We start from the raw sequence: 19,097 nt of genomic DNA, 5'->3' as shown, positions 1-19,097 counted from the left end.
TTGATTCTCAAACAGACAGAGAAGAATCTGTTAATGTTAACCAGGAGGTTGGTACTGTCAACTCAAACGAACCTTTGGATCGACACTCAGATGAAAGTTCGCTGGAACATTGTGCTGGACACTCTCTTGACTTTGCTCCTGACAGTGTTGACGGAGGTACTGTTTCTGACTCTCATGACTTGACATCTGACGCAGTTACCGTCGGACCGGCAAATCAGGGTCTGAGTCATTATGGACTGAGACAGAGAAGAGTCCCGAGAATTACTTCTGACTGGTCGGTGAATAAGTGGACTAACCCCTACCATACTCAAAGATTTGACTTGTATTAAGGATGACAGACTAAGTAAGGGTGTTATTCAAGAGTTATAACTGTTGTTGTTCTTGCATGTTCATGGTTCTTATCTAGGGAAAATTGATTGTTTCACTTTTGTGTTGAGGTCATACTTTTCTCAAGTGTTACGGAGCTAATGTACGCTGTGCTAACATGTATGCTTGTACTGTCTGTGCATTATATACCCCTCTGTCTTGTTAACTTTTCAACTCAGTCATGTATGAGTGGTTGTTAAGTAGGAAGTTTTCCTTTGCTGTGTACGGCTGAGGGCAGCTTTTTTTTTGGGCGGGGGAAATCTGTAACGAGTGGAAATAAGTGTGGCCCCTTTAAGAGCTGCGCGCTCCCTGTAAAACGGTATGCACTCTGTATGATAATGTTACAACCGCGACTCGAATCCCCCATGTATGCGGGTAATTTCTGTTTGGAAATCATTTTGTTTTAATCTTGTTTGTTTTTGTTTTGGTAACGCTGTGGACGGTGGAACATGGGACGGACAATTGCCCGAGTTCGATTGGAGAAATAAAACGCGAGTCGTTGTTAAATGTCAATCGCCTCCGTGAGTCTGTCTGGCCTAATAACTTTGTGAGCTATCCATATTTTTTTCCCCTCCTGACACAACGCGTTACATGGTGTATAGATGTTTTTTTTGGGTGGGGGTCTGAGAGAGAGAGAAAGAAAGCTCATAAAAGCCTTGAACTTTCTTGCCTGAAAGGAAAGCATGATATTGGGTGCAACCCAAATATAGTTCAACCCTCACATAACACTGGTGGCAGCATCATGTGTTCATTTCAACAGGAGGAACTAGAAAGCTTATTAGCATCAAGGACAACCTGAATGGAACCAAATATAGATATGTCCTTTAGGAGAGTTTGTTTCAGTCAATTAGAAATCTGCAGAACAATGGTTTAAAGGAAACTGCAAACATATTGGAAAATGTGGCAAAGAAAATGGTAAGTGTTCTAAAATTGGTTCTGTTTTCAGTATAGTCAAATTTTTGTATCAGCACCATGGTAATGCTTGTGCAGTTGAGAACAAAAAGGAATCTAAAAGGTTATGTAACTCTTTACTATAAGATTTGATGAATATTAGGTTTTGTTGCCACAGCATCAGGCCCTTCCATTAGAACATAAGGTTACATCTAGGCGTTCATTTTATTCTTCCTGTGAGATTTTCTTCTCTCTCTCTCTCTTTCTTCAACAGATATGGATGGCTAGGACTACTGTCATGCTATTCCATTCTGTTTGCTGGGTTTTCTCAGTTATACAGGTGCTGGTCATATAATTAGAATATCATCAAAAAGATTTATTTCACTAATTCCATTAAAAAAAGTGAAACTTGTATATTATATTCATTCATTACACACAGACTGATATATTTCAAATATTTATTCCTTTTAATTTTGATGATTATAACTGACAACTAAGGAAAATCCCAAATTCTGTATCTCAGAAAATTAGAATATTACTTTAGACCAATACAAAGAAAGGATTTTTAGAAATCTTGGCCAACTGAAAAGTATGAACATGAAAAGTATGAGCATGTACAGCACTCAATACTTAGTTGGGGCTCCTTTTGCCTGAATTACTGCAGCAATGCGGCGTGGCATGGAGTCGATCAGTCTGTGGCACTGCTCAGGTGTTATGAGAGCCCAGGTTGCTCTGATAGTGTTCTTCAGCTCTTCTGCATTCTTGGGTCTGGCATATCGCATCCTCCTCTTCACTATACCCCATAGATTTTCTCAGGTGAGTTTGCTGGCCAATTAAGAACAGGGATACCATGGTCCTTAAACCAGGTACTGGTAGCTTTGGCACTGTGTGCAGGTGCCAAGTCCTGTTGGAAAATGAAATCTGCGTCTCCATAAAGTTGGTCAGCAGCAAGAAGCATGAAGTGCTCTAAAACTTCCTGGTATACGGCTGCGTTGACCTTGGACCTCAGAAAACACATTGGACCAACACCAGCAGATGATATGGCACCCCAAACCATCACTGACTGTGGAAACTTTACACTGGACCTCAAGCAACATGGATTGTGTGCCTCTTCTCTCTTCCTCCAGACTCTGGGATCCTGATTTCCAAAGGAAATGCAAAATTTACTTTCATCAGAAAACATAACTTTGGACCACTCAGCAGATGTCCAGTCCTTTTTGTCTTTAGCCCAGGTGAGACGCTTCTGACGCTGTCTGTTGTGGCTTGACTGTGGCTGTTGTGGAAAGAATGCGCCAGCTGAAACCCATGTCTTGCATACGTCTGTGCGTAGTGGTTCTTGAAGCACTGACTCCAGCCGCAGTCCACTCTTTGTGAATCTCCCCCACATTTTTAAATGGGTCTTGTTTCACAATCCTCTCCAGGGTGCGGTTATCCCTATTGCTTGTACACTTTTTTCTATCACATCTTTTCCTTCCCTTCACCTCTCTATTAATGTGCTTGGACACAGAGCTCTGTGAACATCCAGCCTCTTTTGCAATGACCTTTTGTGTCTTGCCCTCCTTGTGCAAGGTGTCAGTGGTCATCTTTTGGACAACTGTCAAGTCAGCAGTCTTCCTGATGATTGTGTAGCCTACAGAACTAGACTGAGAGACCATTTAAAGGCCTTTGCAGGTGTTTTTGAGTTATTTAGCTGATTAGAGTGTGGCACCAATGTCTTCAATATTGAACCTTTTCACAAAACTGAATTTAGGATTTTCCTTAGTTGTCAGTTATAATCATCAAAATTAAAAGAAATAAACATTTGAAATATATCAGTCTGTGTGTAATGAATGAATATAATATACAAGTTTCACTTTTTGAATGGAATTAGTGAAATAAATCAACTTTTTAATGATATTCTAATTATATGACCATCACCTGTATTACCTTCCTATAGAGTGATTATTAATATCATTACTTCATAGCATTCTTGTAATTTTATTTAATCTCTTCTGCAGGGCCTTTACATGTATTAATGGATAACACATGGGTTGCTCCTCTTGGTCTCCTGTCACCACGACCGGGTCCCAGAAAAGCAGAAGATGGATGTTTAAATCTATGTGCAGCTCAAGTCTTATTCTCGAGTTGACACTGTTTCTCCAGGCCCATTTTAACTCATTCTATTTTACTATGGTTTTTTATCTTTAAAAAAAGACTTTTTTTCTCCGTAATCCTTAAATCATTTGTCTTCTAAACTACTGATCCTATCGGGTCTCTGGCCTGTCCCAGCAGCTCAGGCCATAGGCTGTAGTCACTATTTAAAATGGAAGTTGTGTGTAGCTTTCTGTCACCACATCATGGTTCTGCAACTGTAATGTCCTTGCTCTCCTCTTAAACTAATGCCATCTTTATAATGGTGTGCACAATTATTTTTCTGTAACTAAATGTTACCAATGCTTTGGCAGTGTAAAGCCTTTTTTACCATATAAATAAAGCCACTTAAGTCTTTTAATTAATTCTCCAAGTTGGTGTTCTTCCTGTTTGGACGTCTACATATCAAGGATACTGGAAAAGGCACACTGATAAGGCAAATAATATAATGACAGCTCGAACTTTTACTTGTTTTTATAAGGCACATTTTTATCAATTTGATAATGTAACTCTGGCCCTGTCAACATCAGCTCCACAGCACCACCTAAAGATTTATTTTAGTTAACAGGGACATTGTACATTAAAACATTTCTGTAAGTGTACCAGAATTAGCCAATGGCTATTTTTCATCCATAGTACCTGGACAGAATATTACAAGTCACCCTAAAAAGAGGCATGATTAGAATACATGCTAAAGAATTTTATAACTCCATAAAACAATCTATTAAAACAATCAAGTGAAATAGAACAAATATAGTAGTCACCATTTGAAGTGGATCAAAAAAGTTCACCAAAGTTGTCCTAAGACAAGAACACATTTTGTTTTAGGACAACTTTGATGAAACGTTTTGATCCACTTCAAATGTTGACTAGTGTACGTACATACAACCATGAATGACAGGAAGATGAACTAGAGTTCAACATGGAAACATCAGAGCTCCACCAATAGGAACCATGTAGATTCGAATATTGATAAGTTGTAAAATAAAGAAACAACAAATCAATTGTAATAGAGATCTCTTTATTATAGTGCATTTATCAGATGTTACAAGATGGGTTTTTAAAAAAAGCTAAACAAAAACCATTTCAGTAAAAGAAAACAAACATGTGTACACGTGCCTTGCTTCTACTATTTTACATAATTTTTGAAATTAAAGCTTCACATCTGAACATAGGATAGCTAAATGAAATCTGCAAGCTAAATACATTTTCATACTCATACACTTTAATTACTTGTCATAGATGATGCTTATTCAAATAAATCTTTATCTACTACAGTAGATCTGTATCATAATAACTAAAAGGCCAAAAACATTATTATTAGAGTTATGAAACATGAATTTTGGTGACAGACAAAAGGGGAAGAAAACAAATGAATAAAATGCATTCAAGATGCTATCAAGTTTCACACATGGTGAAACGTCACCTATTCCCTTGTGAGAGGTCAGTACAGGGTTAGAACCACTGGGATCTTTACAGCAGAATGTGCAATACTGTATTTAACAATGCAGTTGCCTTTGGAATATGACGGAAAAGAAATCGTATTTGTCAGTTTTTGGAATATTAGAAGATGGATGTACTACACATTCTCAAAGCGAACAACTCTCTGCTGGTGCTTGATTCTATCAGTGACGTGTTTTTTTTTGTTTTGTTTTTTTGCAACAGGTAGAGCAGCCATCAACAGATGAAGAGAAACAAGGAAGGAGGAAAGAAATGTGAAGTATGGAAGAGGGAGGACTATAGCTGGCTGGCTGAGTTTGCATTTTGACCTGCAGCTGTTCTGCAATTCTCTCATACAAAAAGAACCAACCAAGGAACCACTGGAGCTCGTTGGCGACTCTGGATCAGCCTGATCTTCATCTATCTATCTTGCATTTCAAAAAGTCCTTAGCGGCCTCATCTGAACACTCATGAGATTCTGACTGTACATATGATGCAGGACAACTTGAAAGAGACCATAATAATGAAAAAAATAATTATCACAACAATAAACGAAAAAGAAAGAGAGCTAAAAGAAGAATCACTGGAGTGGGAGCAGCTCGCAAAAGGCCTCGCTGCTCCAGCAGAAGGCGCTCACTCCCTCATTACTCCCACAAACACTTCTGCAGTCGCCTCTTACATGGCAATCAAAACACATGTAAGGCTGTTAGTTAGTGCCTGGGATCTGCCTGGATGATCAGCAAGACCCCCCCAAAAAAACACACTCAGGGTCAAATGATTTCTTCCCCACAGGCAATAGTTTAAGACATTCTACAAACTGACTTTATGTAAACGAAAGGTTTCACAGGCTTGTGCTTGAATGCGCTTGACTGAGGACCGAAGTAGGGAAAGAGAGCTGGTGTTCACATGGAAAGCATCAGCATGATTTTCAAATAACACGAAGAAGAATGGATGGAAAAGAAATATCACTTTATTGTCTGATTTTTTTCCTTCTTTTTTCCCAACCTGATGCAGGTTACAATGAGTTCTATCAAATGTGGGGTCAAAGGATGGCAACTCACACCTTGCAACATTTTAGACATGCGTGATTGCTTTAAACATTGGGAAAGGGACAAATCAGGCCTATAGTTTGGGTTCAGTGTATTAGGTAACAAATATTTAACATCCTGGGTCATTCTTTGCGTGCAGAAAACCACGGGGAGAGGAGGGAGAAGAGAGAGAGAGAAAGAGAGAACCGTGCTGTACACTGAGTGTCTATTTTGAAAGGCACAGCAAGGCTACTCCCACCCTCAGTTCACACACACATACACGTACACACACACTCTTGCATGTGCATTATAGACAGCACTGGGCAGAGTCTCTGATGTATACAAGACTGAACAAGAGAAAGAAATAGATAAACTGGGCAACCGGGCAAGACTGAAACCAGTGCTGTCACCCTTCACACACATTCATACACACACAGCGCTGACAGAAGACGAGAGGTTGGAATGGATCATTTAGCGTTTTTGAGCTGGTTGGAGAGCCAGTCGAGCCCTTCGTACAAGCCATCCCCACTGGTGGCGCAGGTGGCCTGGATGTACCAGTTACGATGACGCAGGGAATGAAGGCCAAGCTTGTCTGTGATCTCGGCTGCGTTCATCGCGTTGGGCAGATCCTGTAGCGGAAGAGATGGAGAGAGCAATGCAATCAAACACTGAGTTTCTTAAAAATATAAATTTTGATGTGTAATATTGATTCATAAAAACCCAAGATCACTTTGCATTTTGCACTTTGCAATCAGTCTGAAGCCCCGGCTCGTTACAGCATTAACAGAGAGAGAATTTCTTACATTGAAAGAAAGAAAGAAAGAAAGAAAAAAAAGGTCTCTTATGCTCACCTGGGCTATTTTTATTTCAACAAAAACATACTAAAAATTGCATTTTCATGAAATATTATACTTTAATAGAACCATTTTAAATTTTAATATATTTTAATATGCAATTTATTCCTGTGACGACAAAGCAGGATTTTCAGCAGCAAATCAGAAATAATTCTAATATGATGATTTGGTCCTCAAGAAACATTTCTTTTTATCATCATAATATTAATATTTTTGTGTAACCAGTGTAACCATAATATTTTTGTTTTCAGTATTCTTTGATAAATAAAAAAAGTTCAAAAGAACAGCATTTATTCAAAATGGATATTTTATAACAATGTAAAAGTCTTAACTCTCACTTTTGATCAGTTTAATTCTGCTGAATAAAAGTATTAATTTCTTTTAAAAATACTTTTAAACAGCAGTATAAGCAAAATTTATAAATGTGAAATATACATTAATCGGAATCTAATCAAATCCAATCAGAATTTGATTAAGAGCTGGTGAATTTGATTAAATCAAATCAAATAAGATCAACTCCATTAATATCCAGACCAATCAATGGAACAGTCACAAATGACATCAGCCCTAGCAGAAGTCAGAAAAGAAACCAAATAAATACTGGGGCTGCTGATGGTGCTTGCGTTTAGAGAATGTTTTTTTTTCTCTCTTTTACCTGCTTGTTGGCAAAGACCAGCAGCACAGCATCTCTCAACTCGTCCTCCGCCAGCATCCTCGTCAACTCCTCCCTTGCCTCATTCACTCGCTCCCTATCGTTACTGTCCACAACAAAAATCAGGCCTGTGGAACAGACAGTGAGAGACTGAGTATGCGCTTAAGAGTTGCTCCATACCTTTTTCTCTGTTATCCTTTTTTCACCAGCATTTACCGGGTGCTAGTTCAGAACCAATGCTATTGACGGTTCAGAGTTGGTCCCAGCCCCTGACGCAAGCAGTTCTTACTTCTAGACCAGCAATGTTTTGGTGCTACTAACGAACCACTATTCCTAGTTCGGTGCTGGTGATTTGGGTGTTGAAAGGCAAAGAACCAATTTGAAACTAGGCTCTGACTCTGATCCAGCACTCAAACTGCCTTGATGAAAAAGGGATAAGTGTGTATGTGTGGACACTGACCTTGTGTGTTCTGGAAATAGTGCCTCCAAAGTGGCCGGATCTTATCCTGACCACCCACATCCCACACAGTGAAGCTGATGTTCTTATACTCTACCGTCTCTACATTAAAACCTGCAAAGAGAAGAGGGGGCAAGTTATAAACTGTTTCAAAGAAAAGAGGGGCAGATGGAATGAGGGCTAAAAAGCATGAACTTCTTGTCTCTCAGGCTGGGGCCCCGCTCTAATATATATATTAATATATACACACAGACAGCAGAGAAAGAGATGGGATAGAGAGATACGAAAGGACACACAGAGATGGAATGAGAGAGGGGAGGGACAATGAATAAAAGCAAAATACAAGTTAAAAATACAGGTAAATACAAGCAGAGTAAAAGTGTAATAACCACAGACCGATAGTGGGGATGGTGGTGACTATTTCTCCCAGTTTCAGTTTGTACAGGATGGTGGTCTTTCCAGCAGCATCCAAGCCCACCATCAGAATTCTCATCTCTTTCTTCCCAAAGAGATTCTTAAAGAGGCCTGCAAACATATTCCCCATGGTGGCAGATCTGCAGAGAGGAACAGAGAAGGTAGATGGGGTTATACACCTTATGCGTCAGAGAAACTAGTGTGCAGCCATCTTTAGAATTTTGTCTTTGAACTTCTGTTTTTGCGGTAGTGCTATAGCAGAGTTTTGAAGAGTAATTAACTGGTGATGTGGATTCACTCACTGTAGAGTTAATGAAAGTTATCATGTGCATTGTAAAGTTTGAAGTGGATGTCATAACAAATGTCAGTAGACTATGAAGATTTTAAAGCGAGCCGTTCATTCATAAATTTGTACAACCTTACCTTCATGCTGCGGAAATACAAAAGGAAGACAGAAAAGTGCAGCGTTTAACTAGTGCAACGTTGAAGAGACGGAGCTACATAAGGTCTAAAGCACCTCATTCAAGTCACCATCCAATTGAAATTACTCACCAAATAAAAACAACAACTACTTTTCTACTTGCAAACAATATTTTGACTGCCTGAAGATGGTGTCACATAATAGTACTGATCAGGGTGTAAACTGAAAAACAGAAGCTTAAACACTGCAAGGGGTGATGCTGCAAAGCACTCCACCTCAAAACACTGATATAAGTTTGGGTATCTGCTAAATAAATGCATAGTATCAAAAAGTTAAAAACCCAAATGGCACAATCATTTACACAAGAACTGATTAAGCATTCTCCGTGCCATGAATGCTTGTCATGGTTCAACCACATCTGACTCTGGGGAACATCTGACTGTAGGTGTGGGCTGATTCACCATGTGAAGAGAAAAGAGGGGGAAGGGGAGTCAGAGAAACAAAAGGCCTAGTGATCATGTGAATGGAAGATACCACTGGTGGAAAGAAGAGTACATGAGGTAACCAGAAACCTGACAAACCTGTAAGAGGAGACACCTGCCCTCTGAATTAATCAGAGACACAGAGAAAGAGGGCTGGAGAGCCTGGTCCCCATCAGCTGAGTTACACTCTAATCCCAAATGTAACTCAAGCGATAAACTTCAGTTTTTGACAATGAGGCCACCATATCCCTATTCAGCCCATCAGTACATCTCTCCTTTAATGAGCCTAAATTATATGAGACGTCAGTGTTTCCCTATACATTGATTTATTTGTGGCAGCCTGAGAGAATGATATATATATATACACTCATTCTCAATATATATATATTTCCCAGGGGAAATGCCGCCACACATAGAGTGTAGGGCCCTATGATTTCCGCAATGTGGAAAACGCAGTCGGAATGGCGGAATCCAGTCAAAAAAACAGAATTTACTGTTTAATGCAGAACGTCATGGAATTTGTCAAAGTTTGGATGAATTAATCAAAAGTAGGCCATTACAAGTAAATCAGATTATGATATGTACTAGTATCTGTAAATATTAAGTTGCAAAAAGATTATTTATATATATGAATCCTTCATGATCTGCATGTCTCTGTGTGAATGAAAGGCGCAGACGCGCGGTTTCATTTATTACACACATACTGAAGCACGCATGACGTTAGCGGTGATTTCTGCGTCTGCCGTTTTACTAAATGAGGATGTAAACACATGAAAAACATCTCCAGAACTGCTCTGAGAGCCACTTCATGAGCATTTGACTGTTTGATTAAAGTAAAACTAGCGTCATATCACATACACAGAACTGTAAAGGTATTCACGGAACCCGTCAAAAAGTCCGATTTGATTTGAAGACATTGTGCCAGAAATGTATTACTATTTTTCAATAGTGTACATAGCCTAATGTACATAGCCTACTACTACTAAAATTAAGCAAACATTATTTTTAAGGAATAATCAGACAACATTTCTTCCATGTTTTAATTTTAATAGTAAATCCCCTTAGTTTGCCAAAAAATTAAGGTTGCTTTATTTTCAATAATTAAAAGATAAATAAAAGTAATGTTTCTTGCCTTCATTTGATAACCAGAAAATTTTAAATGCACAACACAGAATTTCTGAGGGGAAAAAAATTCATAAATCTACTTAAAAAAAATAAATAAATAAATAAATAAATAAATAAAATAAGTTGTTTTATGCATTCAACTAATTAGACATGCTAAAACACAGAATTTGGTAACGAAAAAAATTATGGAGAGAAAAAAAAATTAAAGCATTTCATAGGGCCCTAAACATGTAATTTTTGTTAAACTTTTGATAAATTGATGTGAAAATGTGTAAGTTTCATGATTTTAATTAATTAGACTTTTTGACTAATAAAATTGAATTTAACAATTTAAAAGAAGTTGTGAAAAATTAAAAAATGAAGAAAAAAAAGGGATCCAGATAAATTTTAAAATGCAGAGAGACTGAAACTGATTCAATGAGCTTCTCTTATGCGTTTGCCACTCAAAATCATGATTCAATTATGATGCCATGTTGCACTGCAACATTTTGAACTGTGACGTGTATTTCAATGCGTACTGTATTGTGAAGCAGTTAGAGATACCCTGCCCTATGCAAAATACATTGTGCAAAATAATTCAGAAGACTGCAGCAGCACAAAAGATGAAGATGTTGTTTACAAGTACTTAATCTGAAGGAATGTACTTTGTCTACCAAGTCTAATTGTGGCACAAAAGTTAAACGCTAAGAATGGTGTGAGAACACACCCACTGATATTGTGAGAGCAGTGTCCTCTGTGTAAAAAGAAGAGAGGTGGGGCTTCAGAATGCAGAGACACTAGAGTTGAAACAAAGTCCCAACAGAACAAAGCTACTACTTAACCCTCAAACTATTTGAAAAACACCCTTTTTTGTTTAAATTATGTACACTACAAGGGGGCCACATCACTGGAAGAAGTCCCTGCAAATACAAGGAAATGAGTTGTCTAGTAATGTTAGTTTGGTTGATAGTGAAAGCTTTGTTCCTCTCACACATTGGTAGGTGAACTCATGAAATTGAACATGATATCAACAAGTGTTTTTAAATGTAGGAAGATTTTTTTTTCCCCGCAGCCAAATGCCACATGCCAGAGATCCGGCACGGTGCAGAACTTTAAGCCCTGTTAATGTCCATCATGGATCAAAATCGATCCACCATGACAAACAGTGAATATTATCTGTGCTGTTTAATGCATTTGAGATGTAGATAGCAGTAACTGTAAGTGGACTATTGTAATAGGTAAATCAAATGTAAGCTAGTAGGTTACAGTACTAATTACTAAGCTCAAATGAGTAAATGTGTGTTTCTTATAGCAGTTAAAATATACTAATTTTCTTTATTATTTATTTTCATTTTTAATTCAGTGATTTTAACTTTTAATTTAGTTATTTTAATGCTTTAAAGAGCAATTCTAGATTGTAATGTTCTAATGTTCTGCTATCTGTTCTGCAAACTATAAAAGGTACAGCTGTAATACAACCAGAGAGAAAGGCTGCATGGCTAGAAACTGTAAAAAATTATTATTATTATTTTAAGTCAAATAATAGTATGTGAGACATTACGTTCCTATTGGTTAGTAGAGGAGCTTAGCTTAGCCTGACATAGGGCTGGGCGATATATGTAACGATATGATCATGCGCATCTAGTCAGTAAATCTGGTTCCGTGATTACCGCTAAATCGCCATCACCTGCTTTCAAATGGAGCGGCATTTAATAGACAGAGCCATAGCTCACTGACAAGCTACGCAATATCGCTTTCATTACTGAAGGCGATTCATCTGCGATAATGAACGCGATATTGCGTACCTTGTCAGTGAACTACGGCTCTGTCTATTAAATGCCGCTCCATTTGAAAGCAGGTGATGGCGATTTAGTGGTAATCACAGAACCAGATTTACTGACTAGATGCGCATGATCATATCGTTAGATATATCGCCCAGCCCTAGCCTGACAGTAAGCCTGGTCCTAGACCAGGTTAGTTTCCCACCATAAGTTGCCACAGTGACTCAAGGGCGGGACACACCAAGCCGACGATTGGCCGTTGGTCAACGTCGGGGCCGACGGCGAGCGACAGTCAGGCTAGTTTGTTTGGTTCCACTCATCGGCTCTCGTCAGGCTCACGTCTGCGGGACCGTCGGCGAGAATAAGAGCTCTGATTGGATGTTATTAAAGCGAATTAAAGCGAAAGTGATGAAAATAAGCACGTAAATGAAGGCGGTACAGACAGAAGGCTGTTTAAATGTAACGTGATCTTTCCCAATCATTCTAATACGCAAATGTTTTCATAACAACATGAGCCGCTTAAAATGATTAAAGTTGTCAACACTGATATTCAAAATAGTAAGCAAGCGCTGCTTTGTTTACGTTTCATATATCTGTGTTTATCTGGTATATCTTTGTTTCGGTTTCCCCTTTTGAATGACAAATATATACTATTGATAGCTGCTGATATAGACAGTTAATTCATCACATGCATGTGCAGAATGCACTTGTTAGTTTGCCATCGGCTGTAGTCTGTGTGGTGTGTTCCAGCGCAGCTTTTTGGTCCGACGTTGCCGACGTGAGGCGACAACACCGTCAGCTTTAATCGCCGCTAGTTCTTTGAAGTCGGCTTGGTGTGTCCCGGCCTTAAGCTTGATCTAGGCCTATGTTAAATTTGCTTTATAGAACCCAATCACTTGAAAATGAGTCAGACTAACTGAAATAAGCCTGGCTTATTTGGTTAACTTGTTTTATGAAACAGGCCTCGAGACATTAAAAGTAGAGATCGACCGATATGGGTTTTTCTATAGCCGATGCCGATGTTTAGAGGTCAGGGTCAGCCGATGGCCGATATGTGCTGCCGATTTTTAGGGCCGATATCTTGAAGTTTTCCCCCTCATTTGCATGCTAAAATGTCACACTAATAATAAGTGGATGCACAACATTTCTAAACTTATCATCATTTATTGAGCACTGACATCTCTCGAATCTTAATTTTGTGCACTGCACGGTATTAAAAAAAAAAAAAAAAAAAATTATTATCTAAAGTTAACCAAACAAATCAATAAACTGACCAAGTATTAAATATATAAAACAGGTAATATATATATATATATATATATATAAAAAGTCAATCATTTACATAAAAGTTTTAGAGCATTTATCAAGCAAAATTTTTCAAGTTTTTTGGAACATAAATGTAAACTTAAATATACATTTAAATAAAATAAATTAAATTTTATAAATAAAAATCAATTAAACTGAAAAATATAAAAAATAAAATATATTAAAAATAAATAATAGTAGTGCTGCAAACACACTAGCAACCAGCAACATTTGTGTTTGGTATAAATGACACAGAACATCTAAAGTGCATTCTAACTTCAAACTTAGATCGCAGTCTGTTCATTAATAAGATTAAGTACAGTCAACCAAACATATAAAAGGTTACACTGGTCAGTTTAAATAGACCGTAGTATACCGGTTCACTCTGCTGTTATGCCAAGGACGTTTTTGCTCATGTGAAGAGGATGATCTTTTTCGTCTAGTTTACATTAAAAAAATAAAAAATATTATAGTTTAACATTCAGATACATTGCGAATATGGAAACGTTTGGATATATGCAGAACGAGACGTGAGCAACAACCTCCAAATACATCTAGCCAAACCCGCGCTCGCTCATCCTCGTGTGCACGCACACATGCACTGTCACGATCTAATGCACTGTAAATGTAGGATTTTTTAAAAACAAATAGGCCTACCGGAATGCAAAAATTCAAAATCGAACATTTTGCAGAACCGGATCAAATAAAGTACTGGTCATTAATACTCGCATAAAATGTTTAATGTGAAAAAAACGGTTCACTGACTGCGCAGCACAGCCACAAGCGCCGCAGTTAGCCTACGTTTGGGATAATTTTATTTTTAATACTATAGTGTCATTTGAAAACATTGCAATTGCGTTTTAAAATACAACAACGAGCACCACAAAACCATTTAAAGAGGCGCATTCAGCGGTCTCCTTGATGGAAAACAGTCAACAAAATAAAATGATCTCAAATGTACAGTGCGCTCTCTTCATTTTATCAAATGATCATAATCACATATTCATTTTACAGTCCTGCTACTAGCATTTTATTCAGACTAAAACCCCTTTAATTTGGGTGAGAAAGCTTTTTTTTCCGAATGGCTTTTGCACATAATAATAATACCGCTGCAGACGCATTTTGCAGCATTAAGCTTATTCATTGATTGTTAATTTAAACGACGATCAATCATGGAAATGATCAAATATTGACATCCCTAAATGCAAATGAGTTGGATGGAAACTTGGCTATTGTCTGCATCAAACCATGCTTCCGAACAAATGTCATTCACCGTTCTGTGCTGCTCCGGGACAGCTGTCTCTCCGAGCACGGTGCTGTCTGTGAGCGGGGGCGGAGTAACGGAGCCCTCAATCACGCTGCAGTGTTTGTGAGAACTGCCACCTACTCCACCTCATTTACAGAGTGAAATTCTCTGACTACCTTTATCTCCCAGGACTGTTGTTGAATCTTCCAAAAGTTTTGGCTTGGGGTCCTTCACATGCGGCAGCAGCACTTTCCACCGCACCAATAACACGGGGCTGCCCGCCGACGTGCCTGAATTTAAATCGGCGCTACTAAACATGGATATCGGCCGATGCCGATATATTAAAAAATGACAAATATCGGCCCGATATATCGGCCGACCTCTAATCAGCAGTTATAAGAAGGAGAAAAATTACATTGAAATGTCATCTTTTGTGAAGGCAGTTCCCTTCAGAAATACATTTATATAAACCCCCACTCTATATTTTTCTTCCGAGCAGTAAGCTTGCTTTGCCTGTACATTATTTTCTCTGTGCGCATCTGTTAATTTTAGGCCATGCTTGCAAGAGATAAATCCTTGAGCTTTTATATTGGAGGAAACTTCAGTTGAACTTATTTTGGCGAAAAACTCCAGCTTCCCTGAAAACAGGTTTACAAACATTAGTTATTTAATGAAATACTGTAAACATTTGGCCACTAAAATGATGAAAATTATGCAAATGTAAAAATAAAGCATAACTGGTGGCCATTGCGTTCCCAAATGTGCACTAAACCCACAGCACATTCAATAACTGAGTCCACTGCAGTGACTGTGAACTGAGTCGCTCTGAGATGCAGAAAACACCGGATCACGAGCCGATTACGTGCACAAAGGGTGCACTTCACTTTGAAACAAGCAGTGCAAACAGACTTGATAAGTCATATTACTCTTTCAGTTTTAATTAGTTTGACAGATACTGAGCCAAAACAATGGCGTGAAACACAACGTTAAAGAACTTTTATGTTAGAATAAATATATAATGCAGTATAAATATATCTCCAGTTTATTGTGAAACTGTGGCGCACCGTGCCGTCACAGTCTAGTTATGAATGGGAAACATTGATATATATATTAGGGTTGCCCCGGTTGATTGGCTACCAATTACTATCGGCCGATAATCGCATTGGGAAGTTTGATTGGCGGTCTCTAAAAAGGCAGATCTCAAAAAACCGATCTCAAGCTGATGAGCTGCCGTGAGAGGTTTGGCATGACACCATCTCAGTTTCTGTCTGGTGTGGGTGAAATCATTATAATGCTGAAGGTGAGGTTCAATTCATATTTCTTCATTAAATAACTTCTAAAAATAATTACAAAACTTTCTGTGAGATAATTTCAAAGATAAAATGTTCCATGAGCACACGGTGTGTCTGCAGCAGTGAAGCGATCGTTTCCACAACGAGTCTATTTTAGCAAGTGAAGAATAAAAGTAACAGTGCACTGTTTGTAAATATGAACATAAATACATATAATTAAGTCTACTGTGTTTCACAGTCAACACATAAACCTTTTTGACTAGGTTAAAAGCACTTTTATATAAACAAGGCAATAACTGATGGCACTCGAGGAGGTAGAAAATTTTTTTTTTTGAACCACAGGATTGCTTGTAATAAAGAATTAAATGAAAAAAAAAAAGTCAGTAGAACTGACAGTTTATGTCAATGGTAATTTTTAATTTAGAATTTTTTTGATAATGTAAGAAAACTAGTTTAAATGTTTTGCCACTTGCTGGAGCAACTTCATATATCAATCTAGAAGCAAATGCAAAAGTAAATAGCATTGAATAGTGTTTCTTATATTTATTGCGTTTAAACACATCTATGAAAGGTTTTATTACTGTACTGTGTAAAAAAAAGGATCACGATGCTAAAAAAGCATTTTAAGTAGCAATGTTTGGATCTGAAATCAAAATAATGGATAGATGTTGTGTTTGTAGTAAACAGCTACAGATCAGTTGCACTGGTATTGGTGATCGTATCCGCAGATACTGCTTTCTGTGATCAGCAATTAGCCTCAAAAATCCTGAGGGGAGCACCCCTAATTAAAATATATTATACACACACACACACACAACCATTTAAAATTTGGGATAAGTAAGACTTTTTTTAAAATCATTTAAAATATAATTTATTTCTGTGATGCAAAGCTGAATTTACATCAGCCATTATTACTCCAGTATAAAGTGTCACAAGATCCTTAATAAATCATTCTAATATGCTGATTTATGATAAGAATTATCAATGTTAGCTACAGTTGTGCTGCCAAATATTTTTTGGGAAACTGCGATACTTTTTTTTAGGATTCTTTGATGAATAAAAAGTTAAAAAGAACAGCATTTATTCAAAATATGAGGTATTCCTACATGGAAATGAAAATGCTCATCACGTGCAAATAGATCAAAGACTGAAATGGTTACGACAACACATTTATCAGGCATACTAGGAAGTGAGAGCATAACAGAGGCCAGAGGAGAAGAAAAAAAAAAAAATCACATGACAAGATCTGATCCTTTCCACAGTTTCAATGTTGCAACAGACACCACGAAGAAAAGCGAGAAATGCTTCCTAACTAGAAATCAACACGTCAGTCTGTCATTCATAATCAAGAGTGACTGAGAGGCTGTGCTTGCTTGAGAAACACCTTTCAATTCAATACAAGTGGTACAACCACAATTATAAAAACAGATCTGCTTTTCCAATCTGACCAAGAAGTTAAATGAATTATTATTATTACCAGCGAACTACGATTACACTTTATTCGACTCTATAGATTCCGTCATTTATAATTTCTCACGATGCCAAAGACTGGATCAAACCTGTTCTCACTTGTCAAAAACAAACCACTCTAGACATGCACAGAGCCTCTTACCAACTATAATACATGCATCACTTATGGCGAACTCTCAAAAACAAACAAACAAATACTTAAGATCTGAAATACGCGACAGAATAATCGTCAGTTTCTTCGTGCGGAACGATCTCAAACACGGCCTAAGGATCATTCACACGCACAGTGCCTGCATACGAGTCTGTGTGCCCGAATTTGAGTCACTGTGATCTAATAGTCCGTTCAATTTCTCAACCATTTCTATTTACACTGCTACGAGACAAACTAGATCGCATAATCGATGTAGACCGTCCGCGTTCATTTTAAGGGAGCGTTCTGCTTGTGTCGCGAGCGACGCCTTGTCGTCTGCTATGTGCTAAGGGCGCAGGCTAACTAACGTTAGATCACTCTACGGTTTATTTGGCAGCTACTTATTTCACTCCGCTCACTCTTGAGGAGCTATACAATTTTTGAAGACGGTAAGACATATTTACGCGAAAGGGGAGCGCTGAAAATGTCAGTATATTCAGTTAAGTAGCCGCGAACTGGTGGTGCAGTTCCACATCAGCTAAGCAAACATCCGTTAGTTAGCATGTTAGCCTCCCGGACAGAAATGATCATTCACAACCCAAGCCTGGTTTTCTGTTAGCCACGTGTAGACGACAGGTACACTAAAAGACCTCTGTAAGACATACGTTCGAATGACAACACAAAATATGTCACTTTCGGTATTATTTACCTTTTGGTGCAGTTTCGCTACAATTTTTTCCCGGTTCTCCTCCTCACCGCTAAAAACAAAATGGCGTCTTTCTTTAGTCCGAAGACAGTGGCGTCATGGGCCCCGCCCTCGCGCAAGTGTTGTCGAATCACGTTGTCCAAAGTGTATGCGAAACCCCGCCCCATTCGGGCGTGAGGGCCGAGGTACGCGTGTACATGCCTCCTCTTCCCATGCAAACTGAAAACTGAGGAGTCGACCTGAATATGTTTAGCAAAGTGATGGTTTCGAACCGCGCTAACCAGAGGGATTACCAGTTATAGAGTAAATGGATAATTTAATTGAAGGTTGTGTTGGAAGAAGATTTTATAAATATTTGACAGAATAGCTGCTTTGAGTGTATCCTGTAACGTTACCATGTAGGTATGTATACTGTATGAGGTTACCTTTTAGTGGCAAAGATGGCACAACGTGTCAGGTGCTTGTCCTATATCGCCTGTAAGAATAATAATAATAATAATAATAATAATAATAATAATAATAATAATAATAATAGGCTTTTTTTCATATATTCAATCCTTTATGCAAATACTTAGCATGGTTAAAAAAAACCTAAACCATTTAACACTTAGTGAAATAAAATAAATAACAGAAAGACTTCAACTTTTATTTTAACTAGTAGCCAGGGCAACAATACACATCTTTGAAAAATGTAGACATATTTAAAAAAAAAAGAAAAGAAAAAAAGATTAATAATAAAAATGACAAAACACACAACAAAACTACTACAACTTTAAATAAAATTAAAAGGGAAAATATAAAATAAAATATTATCTTAATTTATAAACCCTATATAAGTATCTCAGTGATGCTAAATAACACAGATACTTAGATAACATTATTTAAACATACTTGTTTAACACTTTTCTTTTATTACTTTATTTATTTA

The 19,097-nt window shown here is 37.7% G+C and overlaps 1 protein-coding gene across 1 annotated transcript; it reads right to left on the bottom strand.

The window, feature by feature from the left end:
- Positions 1 to 4,387: 4,387 nt before the first annotated feature.
- On the bottom strand, positions 4,388 to 18,322 carry LOC109063223 (ADP-ribosylation factor 1-like). Its single transcript, XM_042721964.1, has 5 exons — positions 18,173 to 18,322; positions 8,215 to 8,372; positions 7,822 to 7,932; positions 7,365 to 7,489; positions 4,388 to 6,484 (listed from the first exon to the last, which is right to left on the bottom strand). Exons 2-5 carry the CDS (start codon positions 8,360 to 8,362, stop codon positions 6,323 to 6,325), a joined length of 546 nt encoding a protein of 181 aa, XP_042577898.1. The 5' UTR covers positions 8,363 to 8,372; positions 18,173 to 18,322; the 3' UTR covers positions 4,388 to 6,322.
- Positions 18,323 to 19,097: the final 775 nt, after the last annotated feature.

This window comes from Cyprinus carpio, chromosome A3 (assembly GCF_018340385.1).
Source record: "Cyprinus carpio isolate SPL01 chromosome A3, ASM1834038v1, whole genome shotgun sequence".
Lineage (NCBI taxonomy): Eukaryota > Metazoa > Chordata > Actinopteri > Cypriniformes > Cyprinidae > Cyprinus > Cyprinus carpio.
Note: the sequence above shows the minus strand (reverse complement) of the source record. Positions and strands in the feature narration are given on the sequence as shown.